This window comes from Salmo salar, chromosome ssa10, assembly GCF_905237065.1.
Source record: "Salmo salar chromosome ssa10, Ssal_v3.1, whole genome shotgun sequence".
NCBI lineage: Eukaryota > Metazoa > Chordata > Actinopteri > Salmoniformes > Salmonidae > Salmo > Salmo salar.
The window spans coordinates 16,912,825-16,937,608 of NC_059451.1; the positions used below are offsets into that span (position 1 = coordinate 16,912,825).

The 24,784-nt window shown below is 43.8% G+C and overlaps 1 protein-coding gene across 9 annotated transcripts in view; it reads left to right on the forward strand.

The window, feature by feature from the left end:
- The window catches only part of LOC106613633 (cAMP-specific 3',5'-cyclic phosphodiesterase 4D), a 166,676-nt gene that overhangs the window by 105,331 nt on the left and 36,561 nt on the right, over positions 1-24,784 (forward strand). For 4 of the 9 annotated variants that reach the window (XM_045687395.1, XM_045687398.1, XM_045687402.1 and 1 more), the window contains 3 exons: positions 23,441-23,632; positions 24,011-24,052; positions 24,701-24,737. In XM_045687395.1, coding sequence (XP_045543351.1) covers positions 23,441-23,632; positions 24,011-24,052; positions 24,701-24,737 — 271 coding nt within the window. Of the gene's footprint in view, positions 1-17,026; positions 17,803-23,440; positions 23,633-24,010; positions 24,053-24,700; positions 24,738-24,784 lie in introns of those variants that run through there. The other 5 variants (XM_045687396.1, XM_045687399.1, XM_045687401.1 and 2 more) reach the window with 3 other exon arrangements.

The window sequence follows — 24,784 nt, forward strand, 5'->3', positions numbered from 1 at the left end:
TATACCTTTTGTACCTATTTAAGATACATCACCATGAAGAGTAACGTTCATATCCATAATTATGCCTTTCTGGGTAGTACAGATCAGGAACACCTGATGAAATTCCATTACCGCAATCCATTACCAGGTGTAAATCCACTTCACTTACTGTAGTTCAATAACCAAAAGAGAACAGGTGTAAGGTCATAGCTGACACCCCATTTTTTCTGCAGACATTTTTTTTATCTTAATTCGGAGCAGATATTTAAGAGTTTTTGGAAAACGTGGTAACACAAAAAAAAATGAAATTCTGTTCCCAAACTTTGATCTGCACAATTCTTCCAGTAAATGTGTTTTTGTAAAATGTTCTGTTCAAGTTGTTAAAAGTAGTCCTTATCGGTAGAGTTGTATGGTTTGTTAAACTTTGAAATCAATGGATTTTGTTTGGCATAAATTGAAAGTGAGTCTCAGCGCAATTCCTTTACCCTGGAATTGTCCATGTGTCTGTAATGAACACGATAGGAGACAGAGCTGGTTTCAAGTGCAGAGCGCAGCAGGTGTTTATTGGAAGAGATCATAGGAGTAGGCAGGTAGCTGGGTCCAGGGGCAGGCAGAAGGTCATACACGGGAGGTCCAAAATTACAACAGTACAGGCAAGGAATAGGCAAAAAGAGTTGTGAGTGAGGCATGCAAAAACTATTATCTCAAAACAAACAACACTCCCACAGTGATGGGGTGCAAGGAACTGAACTAAATAGTGTGTGATGATGACATGCAGGTGTGTGAACAGGTGATTAGAATTCTGGTAATTGGGATCTGGAGAGTGAGCTGGAAAGTGGGCTGCGTTCCAGGGATCTAAATGTTTGGGAGTGTGAGTTGGACGCAGACGTTACAGTTTCATTTTAAGCACCCACACACATCTGTGTGCTTTTAGGCCAGTTACACTTTAACACAGCTCTTTCATCCTATCTTGGTGGTGGTTTTGTGTCACCCTTTGTTACCACAAGCTATGCTGAATCTTAGAAGTCGTGGGAGCTTTTTGGTTTTTGAAGTTTTTATGACTTTGTTTGGTATTAGGATGTTTCTCAGTGACGTAGCTGTGGATATAGCCATGACTGTGACTGGACTATGACTGTTAGGCTAGAATGATGTGGCCAGAGGGTTTCTTTTAATGAAGAACACATGGCTTCTCAGCACAGGTGAAGTCAGAGGTCTTCTGGTCTGTGACAGACTTATTACCACTACAGGCATTCACACCACACACACACGTTCACGTGCGGCTCACACCACACCACACCACACTCAACAGATGGCAGTATGTAAGAGAGACCATTATGTTAGCTACATAGTTTGTACACCGGGGACTCGCGTTCACGTTAGTCTCAGTGCTCCAGTTTAAAGAAGCAAAATGGAAATATGACTAATTCTGTATCTGACATTTGAAAACGCATGACGACAAACCCTTCACCGCGGAAACAAAGTCTGTTTATAATGTCAGGCCCAAATGTTTAAAACACTTCAAAGGCAACGTCTAATGAACGTTGAGTCAGGCGTATTTATAGGACGGCGTGGTGGCCCGATGAATTGAACATATGCAACTAATAACACAGTAAAAATCTGTTTAGACAAAAACTATGTATACTGTATAATCTTCCAAATCCTCTAACTAGCATCTCATCATTTTAGTTTCCGCTAATGCCAACAAGCAGCCCTCCTTCCAATGCTGTGCTTTGGGCACAACTTCATTAAGCCATGAGTAGGAATAGATTATTTATAGTTAATGCTGTGGATATGATTTATACGCACAGGAAATGCGGGTCCTGACGTTTGTGGCTGCTGAAGAGAATGGAGTGTCAGAATGCCGCCTCCTCTCTCCTAGTTGGGTTCAGTCTTTGGCAAGCATCCCTCATCTTGTCTCACCTTGTCCAAACTTGTCTCATGTCCAGTTCCACACTGGACCTTCTCTGTCTTTGCTAGAACATTCTCCTGATCCTATTAGTCTGTTTTCATCTCTTATATTAGTATATGCCAACAATACTATTGCATGACTGTATAGGTAAGTTTTGCTTAGACTATGAACATTACCAAGTTCTATTGTAGAATAACCCGGTCTGATGAGTAATGTGTGGTGATATTGGATACATCCCATAATGAGCAGCCAGCTCACATGTGATTCAGATGAAAACCATTTGACTACCTTTTCATAAGCTGCTGCTTCCTGCTAGACCTCAATGATGTGAATGTGGTGAGCAGAAGCATGAGTGGTAACCAAATGATGAACTGAAAATTATTGGACACAATAAACATAAACAGGGCTGGATATTAGCAGGTAGGCATGGGTAACTGAAATAACTGAGATAATTATTTTAAATGTTTTATTTAACCTGTATTTAGCTAGGCAAGTCAGTTAAGAACAAATTCTTATTTACAATGACGGCCTAACCCGGGCGACGCTGGGCCAATTGTGCGCCACCCTATGGAACTCCCAATCACGGCCCGTTGTGATACAGCCTGGATCGAACCAGGGTCTGTGGTAATGCCTCTAGCACTGAGATGCAGTGCCTTAGACCGATGCGCCACTCGGGAGCCCCCTTTAGAAGTGAGGTGTTGTGTTGGTTGCATGTCCACGTCTGTTTGTGACTAGGCTCCTGTGGAATATCCCATGTACTTGCAGCAGCTTATTCCAACGGCAGTCTGAGTCACAGAGAGTATAGTGCCTTCAGAAAGTATTCATACCCCTTGACTTATTCCACATTTTGTTGTCTTACAGCCTGAATTTAAAATGGACAAAAACAAAAAACAAACTCACCCATCTCCACACAATACCCCAAAATGACAAAGTGAAAACATGTTTGCAAATGTATTGAAAAGGAAATATAGAAATATCACATTTACATACACTACCGGTCAAAAGTTTTAGAAAACCTACTCATTCAAGGGTTTTTCTTTATTTTTACTATTTTCTACTTTGTAAAATAATAGTGAAGACCTCAAAACTATTAAATAACACATATGGAATCATGTAGTAACCAAAAAAGTTTTAAACAAATCAAAATATATTTTATATTTGAGATTCTTCAAATAGCCACCCTTTGCCTTGATGACAGCTTTGCACACTCTTGGCATTCTCTCAACCAGCTTCACCTGGAATGCTTTTCCAACGCTCTTGAAGGAGTTCCCAGATATGCTGAGTACTTGTTGGCTGCTTTTCCTTCACTCTGCTGTCCAACTCATCCCAAACCATCTCAATTGGGTTGAGGTCGGGGGATTGTGGAGGCCAGGTCATCTGATGCAGCACTCCATCACTCTCCTTCTTGGTAAAATAGGCCTTACACAGCCTGGAGGTGTGTTGGGTCATTGTCCTGTTGAAAAACAAATGATAGTCCCACTAAGCCCAAACCAGATGGGATGGCGTATTTTTACTAGAAAGTAGTCAAAATAAAGAAAAACCCTTGAATGAGTAGGTGTTCTAAAACTTTTGCCTGGTAGTGTAAGTGTTCACACCCCAATTTCTTTTGATCATCCTTGAGATGTCACTATAACTTGATTGGTGTCCACCTGTGGCCACTTCAATTGCTTGGACAAGATTTAGAAAGAAACACACCTGTCGATATAAGGTCCCACAGTTGACAATCCATGTCAGAGCATAAACTATACCATGAAGTTGAAGGATCTGTTTGTAGATCTCTTAGTTATAATTGTAATGATGCATATATCTGGAGCAAGGTATAAAACAATTTCTAGAGTGTTGAAAGTTTCCAAGAGCACAGTGGTCTCCATTGGGAAATATAAGAAATATGGAACTTCTCAGACTCTGCCTAGAGCTGGCCATCTGAGCACCTGGCAAGAAGGACCTTGGTCATAGAGGTGACCGAGAACCCAATGACCACTATGACAGAACTACAGAGTTCCTTGGCTGAGATGGAAGAACCTGGCAGAAGGACAACAGTCTCTACAGCACTTCACCAATCTGGCTTTTATGGGAGAGAGGACAGACGGAAGCCAATCCTGAGAAAAAGGCACATGACAGCACGCCTGGAGTTTGCAAAAAGACGTGAAAGACAAAAATTGAACTGAACGCAAAGCTCTATGTCTGGAGAAAACCAGGCACAGCTCATCACCTGTCTAACACCATCCCTACCATAAAGCATGGTGGTGGCAGCATCATGCTATGGGGGTGCTTTTCAACGGCAAGGACTGGGAGACTGGTAAGGATAGAGGGAACAATGAATGGAGCCAAATACAGGCAAATCCTTGATGAGAACCCGCATCAGGGTGCAAACGACTTTAAACTGGGGTGAAGATTTATGTTCCAACAGGACAATGACCCCTAGCATACAGCCAAAGCAATGCTGGAATAGCATCAGAACAAGAATGTGAAAGTCCTTGAGTGGCCCAAATGCAAACATTTCTAAAAACATGTTTTAACTTTGGGCCCGATTCTGACGTAGGAAATTACGCCTTTCAAATGCACACCTTTCCTGCGCACTTCTCAGTAGTTGGTATTCAGACTTACCTTATGAAGGTGTGTAATGGGTGTACATTAGTGTACTGTATGATTATGATATATTATATAATTATAATAGGGAGAATAGTGTACTATAGTAGATTATACCCTCGTCTGTTGCCTGCACTAACCATGGAACTGTGTGATGACACAAACAAGTATTGCACCGTGTCGCGTTCAAACTGTTACTGCTTGGTCTGCACTTCGCTCCATAATGATTTAATTAGCCTAAATGTATTTTTTTTATCAACTGTTACTAATGATCCTCAGCAACAACCACATGGCCGCGACGCTGTTTACAAAGGAAGCAATTGAAGGTAAACAAAACAATGTAATTAAATGTAATGATAATGTATGCTGAAGGGAACTAACAGTAAATAATATTTAACATGATAGAAATAGGAAACCGAGAAAGCAGGGGTAGGCTATAATTAAGACATTTGACAGTGCCCATCCCTGCAAGTTAAAAGTCTACAATTTAAATTATGCATAATGGCACAGATTTCATAAACTTTACTGTGGGAAAGTTGATATGTTGATATTCTTCAGTTTGCTGCCATATGACTGGTTTCACATTTGTCTCCAGCTATTTTCTTCGCATTTTGTTGTGTTAGAAAGTGGGATAAAAATGGATTTGTTATTTTTGTCAACAATCTACACAAAATACTCAAAAGTGGAAGAAAAATTCTAACATTTGAACAAAATGTATGAAAAATAAAACACTAATATATCTTGATTACATAAGTATTCAACCCCCTGATTTAATACATGTTAGAATCACCTTTGGCAGCGATTACATCTGTGAGTCTTTCTGTGTCAGTGTCTAAGAGCTTTGCACACCTGGATTGTACAATATTTGCACATTATTCTTTTTACATTTCTTCAAGCTCTGTCAAGCTGCTTATTGATCAGATCAAATCAAACTGTATTTGTCACATGCATCGAATACAACAATTGTAGACCTTACCTTGAAATGCTTACTTACAAGCCCTTAACCAACAGTGCAGTTCAAGAAGAGTAAGAAAATATTTACCAAATAAACTAAAGTAAAAAGTAACATAATAAAATAACAACAAGAAGGCAATCTACAGGGGGTACAGGTTAGTTGAGGTAAATTGTACATGTAGGTAGGAGTGAAGTGACACTGCATAGATAATAAACAGAGAGTAGCAGCAGCGTACAAAACAAATGGAGGGGGGGGGGGATTCAATGTAAATAGTCCGGGTGGCCATTTGATTAATTGTTCAGCAGTCTTATGGCTTGGGGGTAGAAGCTGTTAAGGAGCATTTTGGTCCTAGACTTGGCGCTCCGGTACCGCTTGCCGTGCGGTAGCAGAGAAAACAGTCTATGACTTGGGTGACTGGAGTCTCTGACAATTTTATGAGTTTTCCTCTGACACCGCCTATTATATAGGTCCTGGATGGCAGGAAGCTTGGCCCCAGTGATGTCCTGGGCCGTACGCACTGCCTTCTGTAGCGCCTTACGGTCAGATGCCGAGCAGTTGCCATACCAGGCGGTGATGCAACCGGTCAGTATGCTCTGGATGGTGCAGCTGTAGAACTTTTTGAGGATCTGGGGACCCATGCCAAATCTTTTCAGTCTCCTGAGGGGGGAAAAGGTTTTGTTATGCCCTCTTCACGACTGTTTTGGTGTGTTTGGACCATGATAGTTTGTTGATGATGTGGACACTAAGGAACTTGAAGTTCTCGACCCGCTCCACTGCAGCCCTGTCGATGTTGATGGGGGCCTGTTCAGCCCGCCTTTTCTTGTAGTTCACTATCAGATCCTTTGTCTTGCTCACGTTGAGGGAGAGGTTGTTGTCCTGGCACCACACTGCCAGTTCTCTGACCTCCTCCCTATAGGCTGTCTCATCGTTGGCGGTGATCAGGCCTACCACTGTTGTGTTGTCAGCAATCTTAATGATGGTGTTGGAGTTGTGTTTGGCCACGCAGTCATGGGTCAACAGGGAGTACAGGAGGGGACTAAGTACACACCACTGAGGGGCCCCAGTGTTGAGTATCAGCATGACAGACGTGTTGTTGCCTACCCTTACCACCTGGGGGCAGGCCCGTCAGGAAGTCCAGGATCCAGTTGCAGAGGGAGGTGTTTAGTCCCAGGGTCCTTAGCTTAGTGATGAGCTTCGCAGGCACTATGGTGTTGAATGCTGAGCTGTAGTCAATGAACAGCATTCTCACATAGGTGTCCAGGTGGGAAAGGGCAGTGTGGAGTGCGATTGAGATTGCATCATCTGTGGATCTGTTGGGGCGGTATGCAAATTAGAGTGGGTCTAGGGTATCCGGAAGGATGCTGTTGTGATCCATGACTAGCCTTTCAAAGCACTTCATGGCTACCGACGTGAGTGCTATGGGGTGCTAATTATTTAGGCAGGTTACCTTGGCTTCCTTGGGCACAGGGACTATGGTGGTCTGCTTGAAACATGTAGGTATTACAGACTCTGTCAGGGAGAGGTTGAAAATGTCAGTTTAGACACTTGCCAGTTGGTCCGCGCATGCTTTGAGTACACGGCCTGGTAATGCGTCTGGCCCCGCAGCTTTGTGAATGTTGAACTGTTTAAAGGTCTTGCTCAGATCGGCTACCGAGAGCGTTATCACACAGTCATCCAGAACAGCTGGTGCTCTCATGCATGATTCAGTGTTGCTTGCCTCGAAGGTGCATAAAAGGCATTTAGCTCGTCTGGTAGGTTCGCGTCACTGGGCAGCTCGCGTCTGGCTTTCCCTTTGTAGTCCGTAAAAGTTTTCAAGCCCTGCCACATCCGACGAGCATCAGAGCCGGTGTAGTAGGATTCAATCTGAATCCTGTATTGACACTTTGCTTGTTTGTTGGTTCGTTTGAGGGCATAGCAGGATTTCTTATAAGCGTCCGGATTAGTGTCCTGTTCCTTGAAACCGGCAGTTCTAGCCTTTAGCTCGATGTGGATGTTGCCTGTAAAGTCACTGTGGGGACAACGTCGCCGATGCACTTATTGATGGAGCCGATGACTGAGGTGGTATACACCTCAATGCCATTGTATGAATCCTACAACATATTACAGTCTGTGTTAGCAAAACAGTCCTGTAGTGTAGCATCCGCATCATCTGACCACTTCCGTATTGAGCAAGTCACTGGTACTTCCTGCTTTAGTTTTAGCTTGTACGCAGGAATGAGGAGGATAGAATTATGGTCAGATTTGTCGAATGGAGGGCTGGGGAGAGCTTTGTATGCATCTCTGTGTGTGGAGTAAAGGTGGTCTAGAGTTTTTTTTTTTCTCCCTCTGGTTGCACGTGATATTCAGGTAAACAATTTCATTTGCCTGCATTAAAGTCCCCAGCCACTAGGAGTGCCGCTTCTGGATGAGCATTTTCTTCTTTGCTTATGTCCTTATAGAGTTGGTTGAGAGCGGTCTTAGTGCCAGCTTCGGTTTGTGGTGGTAAATAGATGGCTATGAATAATACAGAAGAGAACTCTCTTGGTAGATAGTGTGGTCTACAGCTTATCATAAGGTACTCTACCTCAGGCGAGCAGTACCTCGAGACTTCTTTAGGGGCAGAATCGTAGGTTCATCAATTTTATTTTCCAATGATTGCATGTTAACCAGTAGAATGGGTGGAAGTAAGAGTTTACTCGCTCGCCTACAGATTCTCAGAAGGCAGCCCGACCTGCACCCCTTTTCCTCTGTCTTTTCTTCACACAAATGACTGGGATTTGAGCCTGTTCCTGGGAAAGCAAAAAATCCTTCTCGTCGAACTCATTAACCCCTGGTCGGGCAATTAGCATAACAAAATGTAATATTTTCTTTTTTCAAATATAGGACTATGTTATATCGTTTTATAGATACACCTCTCCTGAATCGAACCACGTTGTCCGATTTCAAAAAGGCTTTACAGCAAAAGCAAAACATTAGATTATGTTAGAGGAGTATATCGTAAAAGTAGCCACATAGCCATTTTCCGACCAACCACATGCATCACAAATAACCAAAAAACAGCTAAATGCAGCACTAACCTTTGACAATCTTCAGCAGATGACACTCCTAGGACATCATGTTACACAATACATGCATTCTTTTGTTCGATAAAGTTCATATTTATATATAAAAACAGCATTTTACATCGGCGCGTGACGTTGACTAACTATTTTCCCTCAAATGCATCCGGTGAAACAGCGCTACAATTTACTAAATTACTATTCGAAAACATTTTTAAAATGTAATATTGTCATTCTAAGATTTATAGATGAATATCTCTTGAAAGCACCTGTAATGCCAGATTTAAAAATAACTTTACTGGGTAATCACACTTTGCGATAAGGCTACCGTTACAGGTCAGCGCCATCTTGGAACAATCGCATATCAAATCTACTCTTGTATACCATTGTCAATAATCCATTACCTTTGATTATCTTCCTCAGAAAGCACTTCCAGGAATCCCAGGTCCACAATAAATGTATTTTAGTTCGAAAAAGTTAATCCTTTACGTCCCAATAGCTTGTTCTTGTTAGCGCGTTCTGAAGGCTGCTCCAAAACTTCCGTCGGCTGCGGGACTACTCTTTCAATAAAATGCATTTTTTTTAAATTTAGGTTCGTTCAAACATGTCAAACGTTGTATAACATAAATCTTTAGGGCCTTTTTCAACCAGAGCTCCAATAAGATTTAAGGGGGATGATTGCATTGTCTTTCAAAACGTTTTGAAAGGGGAGGGTAGCCAGGGGCGCCGGCGTCATAATGGTGATGGCCCTCCTCATGTGACCACTTTCCACAGCGTCTCATTCAGTTTTCACAGTAGAAGGCTCAAATCACTTTGTAAAGACTGGGGACATCTAGTGGAAGAAATAGGAAGTGCTCAATGAACCATTGCTCACTGTGTGAATTACAGGCAAAGTGGTGAAGTTGAGTCCGCAATTCAGAATTCCACATCCTGTTACGATCGGTCTCGGGGGTTTGACTGCCATATAAGTTCTGTTATACTCACAGACACCATTCAAACAGTTTTAGAAACTTTAGGGTGTTTTCTATCCACAAGTATTAATTCTATGCATATCCTAGCTTCTGAGTTTGAGTAGGAGGCCGTTTAAAATGGGCACGAATTTTTATCAAAAATCGCTGTAGCGCCCCCTATCCTAGGCGACCGTCAAGAGGTTAAAGGAAAAAGTTTCTTCCAGTTCGTGGTGAGTAATCGCTGTTCTAAGAGATGGTAGCAGCAACATTATGTACAAAATAATTGTTAAAAATAAGTTACAAACAACGTAAAAAAAAATAACAAAATAGCAAAGTTGGTTAGGAGCATGTAAAACGTCAGCCATCCTCTTCGTACTACCATCGTACTATGGCGCCGAAGAGGATCATTGCTAGACAGCCATTTTCAAGTCTCGCCATAGATTTTCAAGCTGATTTAAGTCAAAACTGTAACTAGGCCACTCAGGACGTGGTACAAACGGGATAGATGTTTTGGAATATTTTATATTCTGTACAGGCTTCCTTCTTTTCCCTCTATCAATGAGGTTAGTATTGTGGAGTAACTACAATGTTGATCCATTCTCAGTTTTCTCCTATCACAGTCATTAAACTCTGTAACTGTTTTAAGTCACCATTGACCTGATGATGAAATCCCTGAGTGGTTTCCTTCCTCTCCGGCAACTGAGTTAGGAAGGACTCCTGTATCTTTGTAGTGACTGGGTATATTAATACACCATCCAAAGTATAATTAATAATTTCACCATGCTCAAGGGATATTCAATGTCTTTTTTAAAAAACTTTTTTTAACCAACTTCCACTAGTGGTCCTTCTTTGCGAGGCATTGGAAAACCTACTTAGTCTTTGTGGTTGAATCTGTGTTTGAAATGTACTGCTCGACTGAGAGACCTTACAGATAATTGTAAGTGTGGGGTACAGAGGTGAGGTAGTCATTCAAAAATAATGCTAATTAAACACTATTGTTGCACACACCGTGAGTCCATGCAACTTATTATTTGACTTGTTAAGCAAAATTTTACTCCTGAACTTGCCATAACAAAGGGGTTGAATACTTATTGACTCAAGACATTTCAGCTTTTCATTTTTTTATCATTAGTACACATTTTGGAATACATAATTCCCCTTTCACTTTATGGGGTATTTTGTGTAAGCCAGTGACCAAAAATCTAAATTTAATCAATTTTAAATTCAGGCTGTAATACAACAAAATTTGGGAAAAGTCGAGGGGTGTGAATACTTTCTTTCAATGCCATTCCCTCTATATCTTCTTGACTGAAGGCTCTACTCAGTCAAAACCAATACCTTAGCTTTTAGGATGAGACAAACACTTGCATCAAAATGTCTGAATTTCAAAGAAGATATTGAGTTTTCTTTTGTTCACCTCTACAGTCATTGTTTTGTTGAGTACATTTGACTCATCCAAGCTACCTGCTTACTGGTTTTGGACAGAATGCGTTGACGTCACCAGTTCCGTTTTGCATAACAACAACTAATTTGGTAGCAAACAATGTCCCATGCTGACTGGGTTAAAACCTGTGGAGTGGTCTTATCTGGCCCCACTGTGCTAGTTTATCTGCACAGCCTTGCTCCAACGACTCAGAAACCACTGGTGACGTCAACGCACACCCACTCTCAGACGCCTCAACCTCTGTGGTCAATGACTTGGGCCTCTGGCACAGATAGGGAAACAAGTAGGACTGTGAGAAAGTGTGTGTGTGCATGCTTGTGTGTTGATGTGTGTGTGCGGATGTGCTTGTTTGAGAATATAACAACACACACAAGCCACCGCAGCCTAGCCTCTCTGTCTACACTTTCTGCCCAAACCCTCAACACTGTCACCAACAATAATATTCTCTCTAAACTGCGCGCATGCGCAGCCGCACACCACCTCCAGGACTGCCACCCAGAAGAAATGCCATGCCGCGCAGAGACGCATGAGATTGAACTTCACTGAGTTCGCCCCATTAGTTTGCACTATATTGATCAACGTTTTTTCTGTGATCGAATCAACATTATAACAGCCACTTTTCAATGCAACAAACCAAAACGAATCTAACTTTGCAAGATTGAGTCTGTGATTTTGTTGTAGGCAGAGCCAGAGCGCAACGGAGTAGAGTAGATTTCTATTGGCCGGTGTAGCCCACGAGCGGTCTGTCAATCACCCGCGAGTGAATGCGCTTTTCAGATCAGAGCCGCGGGAGTGGACATTTGTTGATTTTCTTTGCGAGTTATTAGCCCAGTTATAGATAATTATAGGTCCGCAATGGAGAGTTACTGCTTCATACAAGAGCACAAAACGTGTAGGCTACATTTCAAGCTTTATTTGAAAAGCCAGTCAGGTAAAAAGCTTATTCTTAATTAAAGCAGTAGTGTTGTTTTTTGAGACAGGCATGAATATGCAAATAAGCCAATAGACAGAGGGGTAGCCTACATTGTCTAATTCGCTGTATGGTAGTAATAATAATACATTTAATTTTTTTAAGTGGTTTCTTGCATCATATAACACTATACAATGCAATTTGTATGGCCCATGGTGTTACAGACCAAGTCAAAAATCATTAGTCAAGCCCTTCATTATGTAAAAACGTTTCTAAAACTCTCATGCAATGTAGGCCTGCATTGAACACCGCATATACTGTAGGCTATTGTAGGCTATTTCATAGAAATCAAATGCTATTTCCGTGTGAAAATGTTATGTGATTTGCTCCATTGGTTTTGTTGGTAGGCCTACATTATGATTAAATAGCCACAATAGCCTATTGGCTTCTGTCTAAAACTGTAATGGTACAGCCTCAATGTTCACTGTAAACGTGCTCCGGAAGTTGTACAAAATTCTTACAACATTCAAGTTTCCACTCACAAGACCAAACATTCTCACAGAAAGGGGACAGACAATTTTATGTTTCCTTCCTAAGAGACACCAGGCACATGTGACAAGAGGACATCATGCCCAGTGTGCCTCAGTCTTCCTCTTCTTGGCTGCAAAGTCTTAATGTGAAAAGGAAGTGGAGGAACCTGCCTCACACCAGGGCTCAATCACTTGCTTATTGAAAGGCACCTATTAAAGCCATATGAGTCTTGTTAGAGGAGAGCACCCCTGCTCCCCTGAGCTTGTTTGTTCCATGGCGAGCCCTGCTCTGAGTCCTGCTCTGCCCGTTGAGCGCTCATGTTCCATGGCCCGCCTGCCTAATTGTGGCCGCTCGGGGGTAGATGCAAAGGGGGTCGATGCAAAGGGCCAAATCAAGACCTGGCCCGCTGGGGCCCTAATCAGACTCAGCTGGCAGGACGCAGAGGGTGTGTGTGTGGGGGGGGAAGGGAGGTTTTGTGTGTGTGCGCGTGTGTCTATTCTGAGTACATGGTTGGGGGGTTTACTCAATCAATATAACTTGTGGGAAGAGGGCTGCAGGTTTCTGATAGGGCTTAATTAGTTTATGACCTGAGCAGTCTAACCCATGTATCATCCCTTAACCATTCAGCACAAGTTAATGGCAATCACCTCATCCTTACATGGTGTGCCATTAGATTAAGAGTTTCCATATTAGTGCTAATCAGTTCCCCACGTACCGTACCCAACATAATCAATAAGATGAGTCAGGCCTACTTACACTACATGACCAAAAGTATGTGGACACCTGCTCGTCGAACATCTCATTCCAAAATCATGGGCATTAATATGGAGCTGGTCCCCCCCCTTGCTGCTATAACAGCCTCCACTCTTCTGGGAAGGCTTTCCACTAGATGTTGTAACGTTGCTGCTGGAATTTGCGTTCATTCAGCCACAAGAGCATTAGTGAGGTCAGGCACTGATGTTGGGTGATTAGGCCTGGCTGGCAGTCGGCGTTCCAATTCATCCCAAAGGTGTTTGATGGAGTTGAGGTCAGGGCTCTGTGCAGGCCAGTCAAGTTCTTCCACACTGCTCTTGACAAACCATTTCTGTATGGACCTCACTTTGTGCATGGGGGAATTGTCATGCTGAACAAGGAAAAGGCCTTCCCTAAACTGTTGCCACAAAGTTGGAAGCACAGAATCGTTTAGAATGTCATTGTATGCTGTAGCGTTAAGATTTCCCTTCACTGGAACTAAGGGGCCTAGCCCGAACCATGAAAAACAGCCCTAGACCATTATTCCTCCTCCATTAAACTTTACAGTTAGCACTATGCATTTGGGAAAGTAGCGTTTTCCTGGCATCCGCCAAACCCAGATACGTCCGTCGGACTGCTAGATGGTAAAGCGCGATTCATTACTCCAGTGAACACGTTTCCACTGTTTCAGAGTCCAATGGCGGTGAGCTTTAAACCACTCCAGCCGACGCTTGGCATTAAGCATGGTGATCTTCGGCTTGTGTGCTGCTGCTCGGCCATGGAAACCCATTTCATGAAGCTCCCGACGAGCAGTTCTTGTGCTGACGTTGCTTCCAGAGGCAGTTTGGACAGACGATTTTTACTCGCTACATGCTTCAGCACTCGGCAGTCCCGTTCTGTGTGCTTCTGTAGCCTACCACTTCGCGGCTGAGCTGTTGTTGCTCCTAGACGTTTTCACTTCACAATATCAACAGGTACAGATGACCAGGGCAGAAATTTGACGAACTGACTTGTTGGAAAGCTGGCATCCTATGACGGTGCCATGTTGAAAGTCACCGAGATCTTCAGTAAGGCCATTCTACTGCTAATGTTTGTCTATGGAGATTGCATGACTGTGTGCTCGATTTTATACACCTGTCAGCAACGGGTGTGTCTGCAATAGCCGAGTCAACTAATTTGAAGGGGTGTCCACATACTTGTTTACAGTTGAAGTCGGAAGTTTACATACACCTTAGCCAAATACATTTAAACTCAGTTTTTCACAATTCCTGACATTTAATCCTAGTAAAAAATTCCCTGTTTTAGGTCCGTTAGGATTACCACTTTATTTTAAGAATGTGAAATGTCAAAATAATAGTAGAGAAAATGATTTATTTCTGCTTTTATTTCTTTCATCACATTCCCAGTGGGTCAGAAGTTTACATACACTCAATTAGTATTTCGTAGCATTGCCTTCAAATTGTTTAACTTGGGTCAAACGTTTCGGGTAGCCTTCCACAAGCTTCCCACAATAATTTGGGTGAATATTGGCCCATTCCTCCTGACAGAGCTGGTGTAACTGAGTCAGGTTTGTAGGCCTCCTTGCTCGCACATGCTTTTTCAGTTCCCACAATAATCTACCCACACATTTTCTATAGGATTGAGGTCAGGGTTTTGTGATGGCCACTCCAATACCTTGACTTTGTTGTCCTTAAGCCATTTTGCCACAACTTTGGAAGTATACTTGGGGTCATTGTCCATTTGGAAGACCCATTTGCGACCAAGCTTTAACTTCCTGACTGATGTCTTGAGATGTTGCTTCAATATATGCACATACTTTTGCTTCCTCATGATGCCATCTATTTTGTGAAGTGCACCAGTCCCTCCTGCAGCAAAGCACCCAAACAACATGATGCTGCCACCCCCGTGCTTCACTATTGGGATGGTGTTCTTCGGCTTGCAAGCATCCCCCTTTTTCCTTCAAACATAACGATGGTCATTATGGCCAAACAGTTCTATTTTTGTTTCATCAGACCAGAGGACATTTCTCCAAAAAGTATGATTTTTGTCCCCATGTGCAATTGCAAATCATAGTCTGGCTTTTTTTATGGCGGTTTTAGAGCAGTGGCTTCTTCCTTGCTGAGCGGCCTTTCAGATTATGTCGATATAGGACTTGTTTTAATGTGGCTATAGATACTTTTGTACCTGTTTCCTCCAGCATCTTCACAAGGTCCTTTGCTGTTTTTCTGGGATTGATTTGCACTTTTCGCACCAAAGTACGTTCATCTCTAGGAGACAGAACGTGTCTCCTTCCTGAGCGGTATGGCGGCTGCGTGGTCCCATGGTGTTATTACTTGCGTACTATTGTTTGTACAGATGAACGTGGTACCTTCAGGCGTTTGGAAATTGCTCCCAAGGATGAACCAGACTTGTAGAGGTCTACAATTCTTTTTTTGAGGTCTTGGCTGATTTCTTTAGATTTTTCTATGATGTCAAGCAAAGAGGCACTGAGTTTGAAGGTAGGCCTTGAAATACATCCACAGGTACACCTCCAATTGACTCAAATGATGTCAAATATCCTATCAGAAGCTTCTAAAGCCGTGACATAATTTACTGGAATTTTCCAAGCTGTTTAAAGGCACAGTCAACTTAGTGTATGTAAACTTCTGACCCATTGGAATTGTGATACAGTGAGTTATACGTGAAATAATCTGTCTGTAAACAATTGTTGGAAAAATGACTTGTGTCATGAACAAAGTAGATGTCCTAACCGACTTGCCAAAACTATAGTTTGTTACAAAGAAATTTGTGGAGTGGTTGAAAAACGAGTTTTAATGACTCCAACCTAAGTGTATGTAAACTTCCGACTTCAACTATATATAGTGTATGTAGTCATCAAAGTCCTATCCCTGTAGCTGAAACCCCTTCAGATTGGCCAAGACCATAAGCACTTGGTTCAGGCCCATTTCAACACATTGAAATATCCTATTTCCAGTTGGAAAGGGTATTGAATTGAACAAACCTCAAGGTTTGCGTCTGACTACATCGTCAACTCGTACTACCCCCGAAGTGTGTGTGCTGTATCTTAGTGGGTGTCTAAATGTGCCTATGAGCAGCTGGCCTGCTCTCTGGCTTACGTCTGTGGCTTTACATGACGACGCGTCCAGATGTGATTGACGTCAGTCTCACGACATACAAGCCACCTTCAAACGGGAGTCCCTGCTTACAGACAGGACACACACACTCTCTCTCCCTTTGATGTGGGAGCAGAGATCAGAGCCTCCCTGCCTTGGCTCTCCACCCCTCCCTCGTTCCCTCCACCCCACCGCTCCCTCCCTTCCTCCTTTAACCAAATGTTTACCGCTCCTGTTTTCTTTCCCTCATATGCCTCCATGCAGCCAATGCCACAACCTTCATTTTTTTCCTTTCTTAATTTTCTTTTACAAGGGAGTGTTTTTTTTCCACACAACATATTATAAACATTCCTCCCATAGACTGCAAAGACAGGGAAATCGCTGGAAATACCCCATATTCAAGAAACAACTATTTGCATTTTCTCTCATGGCCAGCGCTTTCACTTCCACTGATCACATCACAGTCTGTCAAGCTTTGTGTCATTCACACTGAGGGCTTGACAGATAAATACTTGTCTTTTGCCTGATGAGCCTTTAATGAACTTCCATTTTCCTCCAAGAATGGCTGAATATCTCTCGCCGATCCAGTTTGTTCTTGATTTTATGCACCTTGTTTGGACTGCGAGGTAGCAACAGTGTGATTTTTCCCTTTCCATTGGGAAAGAGCATGTTGATTCCATTCTAAAAGGACAATAATGAAACACGGGAGAGAAAGAAAGGGTCATACCACAGAGGTCAAGCCAGGGCTGGTCTCCTCTGACGGAGAGATTTGAGAGGACTAGCACTAGCTAATTGCTAACAGATACCCAGCACGCAAGCAGAGTCCTACCGGCTAAAGTTCCATACTGTAATACCCACCTGTAGAGATAGGGGAAAGGGCTCATGCTGGAATACCACTTTTTTCACATCATGACACTTCATTAATTTTATGCCTTCTTGCCTCCTCGCCTAGGTCATGGGATTGAGCAGAGCTGATGGTATCATATTAAGTAGTCATGAGTTGCAGGTTGGCAATGTCCCAATGGGTAATGTTTGTGTCATAGCAAATGAAGGCAAATGGTAATACAGATGGGTGGTGGTTTGGGTGAGTTACTGTCATAGAAGAGCACTTCAAAACCAAGAGAAAAGCACTTCAGGTAAATGCAAGTCTTTTAAAGAGCTTGGACTTCAATTTTCACAGAAGTTTCTTTCAACTGTCAACATTTGAGGGGGGTTATTTCCTCTCCAAAAGCACAAGAGGCCACAAGAGGCAGGGGTGAAAGTGAGTCCACGAGAGGCAGGGGTGAAAGTGAGTCCACGAGAGGCAGGGGTGAAAGTGAGTCCACGAGAGGCAGGGGAGAAAGTGAGGCCACGAGGGGGAGAAAGTGAGGCCATGAGAAGTAGGTTCCACACTAGATGTGAGAGAATTGAGCTGTGTAGCCATTGGGTTGTAGCACTCTTGACAGGCCTGAGCAGGGCCCACCACAGTAGCTTATCTACCTCTCCCAGTCGTCTGTCACAAGCGCCTCTGACGTCACGGCCCCGGCCAGAGTTTATGGGTATACGGACGGTGGCATTCTGGAGCCGTTGTGGCGCTCATCTGATACATGGCTGCTTGTGTGTTACTACAGGACCACTGCTGGATAGGATAGGATCCTCCAGTTCCCCTTGGAGTAAGTGAAGCCAAAGCGTGTGAGTGGGTGTGTTTGTGGGAGGTGGGGTGGGTGATACTGTACGGGTGTGTGTGTGTGTGTGTGTGTGTGTGTGTGTGTGTGTGTGTGTGTGTGTGTGTGTGTGTGTGTGTGTGTGTGTGTGTGTGTGTGTGTGTGTGTGTGTGTGTGTGTGTGTGTGTGTGTGTGTGTGTGTGTGTGTGTATTTATTTGTATCTGTTATATCAGTTACTTCTATACTCTCACTCTTCATGTATACATCCTGTATATTTTTGAAGCGGTTTTAATAGCTGAAGTTTTTTTACCTCTGATTCTTGTTGGCTGGTACAGAGGCTTGTTCCGGTAAGAGTTCAGCCACAGTACGGAACGGTATCGTCAGTTGGCGGTGAACAAAAGCAAAGAAGGCCTATCTTTTGGCTTTGCTGTGGAGATCTTTCCAAAAGTTTCTCAGTTCCTTTAGTTCTTAACATTTCAGTTTATTTATGATTAATGTGAGACAATATGGGTTCTATTATCTTATTGGCTCAAGTGGTACATCCAACTTGTGTCCAGCTGTGCCTCACCAACTTACTAGGCCAAACACTCCCTTTTTTAAACCGCTAAATGTCAAAAGCTAACATATTTGTCATATTAGGTTAAACTGCTTATCTGGATTACAATGTTTATAAAAATGATGATTATTATAAAAAATGATATTATTCTTAATCCATTTGATCAAGCCAGTTAAAGTCCCGAAGTATTGTTGCTCTGATATCAGGAACGTTTGTTTGTGTGCGTGCATGTATATGGAGGGTGGAACATGTATGTGTTCAGAACTTCCGAACTGCATGTTACCAGTAAAGTTGGGTCTCTCTTACCCTGTTGACAGCGAGTCAAGTTGTGGTGTTCGGAGAGTCGCTCAGAGAGAAAAAGAATCAACAGACGGGTCTCTGATGACTCCATGTCTGTTCTCGTGCAACGACTTCTCTTCATGGGCTATTTTTAGAAAACATATGCTCATGGCTGTGTCTTATGTCGTTGTACACAGAACGTTTTTCCCTTTTGGTCAACTTGTATGAATTGATACACAGTGAATGTGTTATGTTGTGGGGTTACATTTTGTTCGGCTGTTGAGATGATAAATAACTTGTATAACATGTTTATCAGTATCCAGAAATGACTTATAAACACCAGAAGCTAGACCAGATAAGAGAAGAATAGTCAGTAACCTATCTAAAACACCTTTGGCTAGATCCGGTACAAAAGTATACAGGGCAAAGAGCCTCATTTACAAAGGACAGCAAACGTTAACCATGGAGTTTGGGTTCAAAAGTTGAGTGTTTGACATAGGTTTAATAGGAGGTGTTGAAATTGTTTACTCTAGACTGGCACATGGGACCTCAAATAAAAAGTCAGTTTTGCGCTAATGCTCTGTCTTCATACATAAGCTGTGTTGAGATATGCAGTTTCAAATACATTCTTTTTTCCCCCTTGTTTTTGGTGGTGCACTGCGTTGTTTTTGTTACGGGTGAGAGTTGCAACACTAACATCCCCCTTTCCCAAACCAGGTGCCCCCTTTCCCCCCAGTAGAAAGCTTACGCATCCCCAGGAACACACACCAAAAAAGGTCCACTCCTCTCTTTTCCTACATTCTCTGCCTCCACTCCCTTCTTTCCTGGTGTGTAAGGGCTGCGGGAACTTCCCCGAGACAAACACACACACTTTGATTGTCATAGGTCAGCGAGGCCCCCGGAGCTGGTTCTCACGCCACTCGGAAAGAAAACAGAAGGGGGATTGGACTTTTTATTAGCTAAAAGCGGTATTTGGGGAACGACAATGTCCATTCTTCCTTTGTCTGAATGACACAGACCTGAAGGCTTCTTTGAGTTTCCTCTGAATCACTACTCACTTCACCCCTACCCCCTACCTCCTTGTACAAATGACCTCGACTAACCTGTACCCCCTGTATATAGCCTCGTTATTGTTATTTTATTGTGTTACTTCTTCTTATTTTTTACTTTCGTTTATTTGGTAAACATTTTCTTAACTCTTTCTTGAACTGCACTGTTGGTTAAGCGCTTGTAAGTAAGCATTTCAAGGTAAGGTCTACACTTGTTCTATTCGGCGCATGTGACAAATAAAGTTTGATTTGATTTGAATCCTGAGGGGGGCATATCCTTTTATCCAGGAACTAATGGATTTGCTCTTTTTCCCACAATTGAAGAGGAAAGGAAACACGGAGGGTTATCTTTGTGTTTGTGGAGATCAGATGACGTTTCGATATCACCATTCCCGTTCAGTATAAGATAGTCATTTAGTGATTAGTCTGCACCAAATGGTTGTGTGTGTGCGTGTGTATATGTGCCAGTGGTCTCCTCGGGAGAAACCCCAGAAGGGTGTGTGCCACAGTGGGACACAGGGAGGCCTGTCTCCCACGAGTTCTGATGGTAGTCCAGACTCAAAGAGAAGGGAGAGGAGACACTGACTGACGTCAGAGCCTGAGAACAATGACAACACCAAGGTCACTATGGCCATTTATGACCTACCAGACAAAGAGCACCTCATAGAACATCACCATAATAAGAGATGACTGATTCAAAGGTTTATTCAGTGGAGTGGCACAATTGGTTTAATGCTTGTGTGTCAAGTAACTACATGATACGTATCCTCCGTGTTGAGTGTAGTGTCTGTGTAACATCAGATTTTTTTATTATACTTTTTTTATTCATTTACAGTAGCAGACACACTTATCCAGAGCAATTAGGGTTAAGTACCTTGCTCAAGGGCACATCGGCAGATTTCACCTAGTTAGCTCAGGGATTCGAACCAGCAACCTTTCGGTTACTGGCCCAACCTCTTAACCACCACCCAGTCCACATTGAGGCACAAACTCATCTTACATGTTCTCTGGCTGACATTTAAGATGCATGTACTTTAAACAGTGGTCGCATTGCTCTGTGCTCTCTATAGAAACACTGTTGTGCTGGGGAACATGCACTGACTGGCACAGTGATGAGTTATATTTCTGTCTCCAATAGATGGTGCTACCTGACACTCAGAAGCCCATTCTGTTTCCACTATTTTTTATTTAACCTTTATTTAACTAGGCAAGTCATTTTTTACAATGATGGCCTACCCCAGCCAAACCCGGACAATTGTGCACCGCCTTATGGGACTCCCGATCACGGCCGGTTGTGATACAGCCTGGGATCGAACCAGGGTCTGCAGTGATGCCTCTAGCTCTGAGATGCAGTGCCTTAAACCGCTGCGCCACTCGGGAGCCCAGTAGAGGGAACTAACAGTATGAATACCACTGTTTATGGACACTTGTCCACCCACTCAGTGTGATAATCCCAGGTTTTTCCTAGTGGCATTTCTTGTGAGTGGGAGCGTTGTTGAGAAGAGAAGCTGCCTGCAGCTGGGAAGGAGATAGCCACAGTCCATAAGTGTACTCTGATATCTCCAAGCCTCAGGCTCTGATAGTTTACTCAAACATGAACATTTCATGTGAATGACGTGGATTTCAGTTCTAATGGGTGAGTTTTGTTTCACGTGTGAGTGTTTTTGGGGGTTAATTCAGTTATTTTGGATAGAGCTATTCATAGCTGCTGACGCCATTGGCCCCGTGATTGATGACATCCCACCGTCAGAGCTGGCCCAAATCGCTCCGAGGGGACGGACGCATCTTTGAAAATTAGATGAAGGGAAGGGTGAGAAAAAGGGAGGGAAGGGAGGAGGAGAGGTGGGGTAATAAGGCAAGCCCCTCCCCCTGGGGCTCTCCCCACCAATCAGGGAGGAAAGGGAGGAGGAGAGGTTGGGTAATAAGGCAAGCCCTGGCACTGATGCGTTTATACTGCACCTCCTCTCTCTCTTGATCTCTCTCTCTCATTGTTTCTGATTAATGATGTCAGCCACTGCCCGAGTATGGTGCAGGTTTGTTTTTAAATGTTAATTTAGGTAAAATACTGAGCCTCGTTGTATTTAGGGTGCATACGACACAACACAACACAGCCCATACAGAGGCATGCAAGTTCGACTGCTGTTGTGAGAGGAGGGAAATGCACTCGTTCATCCACAGGTGGTTGTTGCAGGTGCCTCGGAGACGTTCAGCAATAGTTTAACTCAAAAGAAATTCGCACGCCACACAGTGCTGGCAAATAATCACTTGTTTGTCGAAAGCATGACAAAAAAAAATCTGCAGCACTTTCTATTCATAACGTGTCGAACTTGAAGTCGAGTGAAAGGGTATGTACCGTATGGGGTGAGGGTTTCAGCCTAACGTAATTATATGAGACTCCAGCCAGGGGGGGTGTGCTGTATGTTTCAGGCTATGTATAGCCCTCTCGCATGTACCTCCATCAATGATAGAGGGCTATTCTTAGAACCACTCTCTCCAACTCCACCTCAGCCTGACCTTGCAGCTGCCGCCTGTATACCGTGGCACCGCCCTGGAACAACTCCACCTCAGCCTGACCTTGCAGCTGCCGCCTGTATACCGTGGCACCGCCCTGGAACAACTCCACCTCAGCCTGACCTTGCAGCTGCCGCCTGTATACCGTGGCACCGCCCTGGAACAACTCCACCTCAGCCTGACCTTGCAGCTGCCGCCTGTATACCGTGGCACCGCCCTGGAACAACTCCACCTCAGCCTGACCTTGCAGCTGCCGCCTGTATACCGTGGCACCGCCCTGGAACAACTCCACCTCAGCCTGACCTTGCAGCTGCCGCCTGTATACCGTGGCACCGCCCTGGAACAACTCCGCTTCTGGAGTTCGATTGGACAAAGGAGAGTCACACAGGTCAGACGCACGGTCACGTATTCCTACCAAAGAGCCTAAAGGAGGAGGATATTGTAGTATTATAACTTTGTAAGCATTCACCTGCCGACTGCGGTATGTATAAAGTCCCTGTTGTATTGGATATACTTTGCTCATGCAGAGCCTGTGGTTGATTGGTAACAATTCCGTCTCTTGACCCATACTGTAGCTTAGATGACTTCCTTCCAGAGACTGGGGTTCAATCCCCACATCCAGCATTCTCGCTGTATCTCCCACTTGCCTTTCTCCCCCTCCGATCTCCTAACTGAACATCTGATTGCATTCTCAAAATATGAAAAGGGGAGAGAGAGGAGTTCCACTGTCCCATCAAACAGTCAGCCCTATTATGAGATTGGATGGCTTTGGACTGATCACCCTGACATTTTGGGGTCAGGGTCTGGCTGCAGAGGTGGAGAGGTGCCAGCAGCACCATTTGTTTTAGTGGTGCCCAAGGCCCTGACAGAGACGGTGGACTTTGGCGATGCTGACGTACGTGGGGAAGTCAGTGCTGACACTAGCGTGATTGCGTTCAAATAAATGGTGTGGGGGTTGTAGGGAATGGCTGCTGCTCTAGGCCTGCTATCACTAGGTCAGCTCTTTTCTATTCTCAATATACTGTGTATTAGCTATGAGGCAGGCAGAGATTGGTCAGTGGTGTTCTTTGATGACGATAACTACAATGATGATTTTGGATTGAAGATTCACACATTTTCGGACTTCCATACATCTGTCGTCACACTGGACAGAATAAAGGAAGGGACAATGACATCTTGTCTTCCTGCTCCGCTGCTCCAGACACCTATTCACAGGAATCTTCCCTTCTCTCTCTCTTCTCTCACCCTAAGTTTTGATGTGGAGAATGGGCTGCCGGTGGGACGCAGCCCTCTGGACCCCCAGGCCAGCCCCAGCTCCGGCCTGGTCCTGCAGGCCAACTACCCCCACAGCCAGCGCCGCGAGTCCTTCCTCTACCGCTCCGACTCAGACTTCGACCTCTCACCAAAAGCCATGTCCCGCAACTCCTCCATGGCCAGTGAGCTGTAAGTACCATTGGACCAAAGTGATGCATGACCCTCCTAACCTTAACCCTTCTCCAGGCCCTTTCCTTTTCCCACTCTCTCTCTCTCTCTCACTCTCACTCTCTCTCTTTCTGAATTGTTTTTTCTGACCTTCTGTCTCTCTTTTTGCCGTTGTTGCTCTCCCCCCACCCTTGCTGTTTCACTAACCAATGTCTACTCTCTTATATTTATACTGTCATAGCTAACCCTTCAACTATGATTCCCGCAGAGGTCCCTAAAAACGTAACCTTCCTGTCTCGTATTGTTGATGTTTGTTTCTGGAGATCGGAGGCCATGTCACAGTCTGTTTACCCATGTCAAGTCTAGCTTAGTCACTGGACTCTCGCTCTGTCTTTAAAGGGAAGAGGGCTTGAAGCACTGGGAAGTCGGTTGGCTGCCGCGGTGAGAGATGCGTGTGACACATTTTTTCTATTTAACTTCCCCTTTAAGGACCCACTGCGTTTGCAGGTTTCAGACACTTCCTTCCCTCACAAACCCCTTAACCCCTCCACACACCCCCACCCACCTCCTGCCCCAACACATAACCTTTAACCCCCCTGCCCATACACACACACATGCACACATCCCTTACCCCATTTTCCTCCTGAACCATCCCCAAAAGAAAAACCCCACAGACCTTGCATCTGGGTTGAGCCTGCTGCTGTTTGTGTGCTGCATGGATAGCCTGAGGCCTATAATCTTAACAGAAAGGCTCGACCACAAGACCACACATTATGTGCATGATAATGCCCCCACAGCACAGTTTCAAAGGTTTTTGTTTGTTTTTCCCACAGTTCTTACAGTCAGTTGTGTGCATGTCACTTGTTTCCTCTCCATGTGTCCAATGTGTTAACTGGATACAGGATATATGGGTGTTAAAGGCTGCATTTAGGACGCCCATTGCTTTACACTCAGGGCGTACCATAGAGCCCCAGTATACAGTATATTATATCAATATTGCCCTTGTAAGATGGTGATATTCTGTTCTTCACCTATTTGTTGAAGATGTAGTATCTAACCCAGTGTTTTTGTTTTCTTCTGTCCTTTTAGACATGGAGAAGACATGATTGTGACACCATTTGCACAGGTCAGTGCTATGTTCCTGCGTTTTCTCTTTAAGTGTATGGTAATACA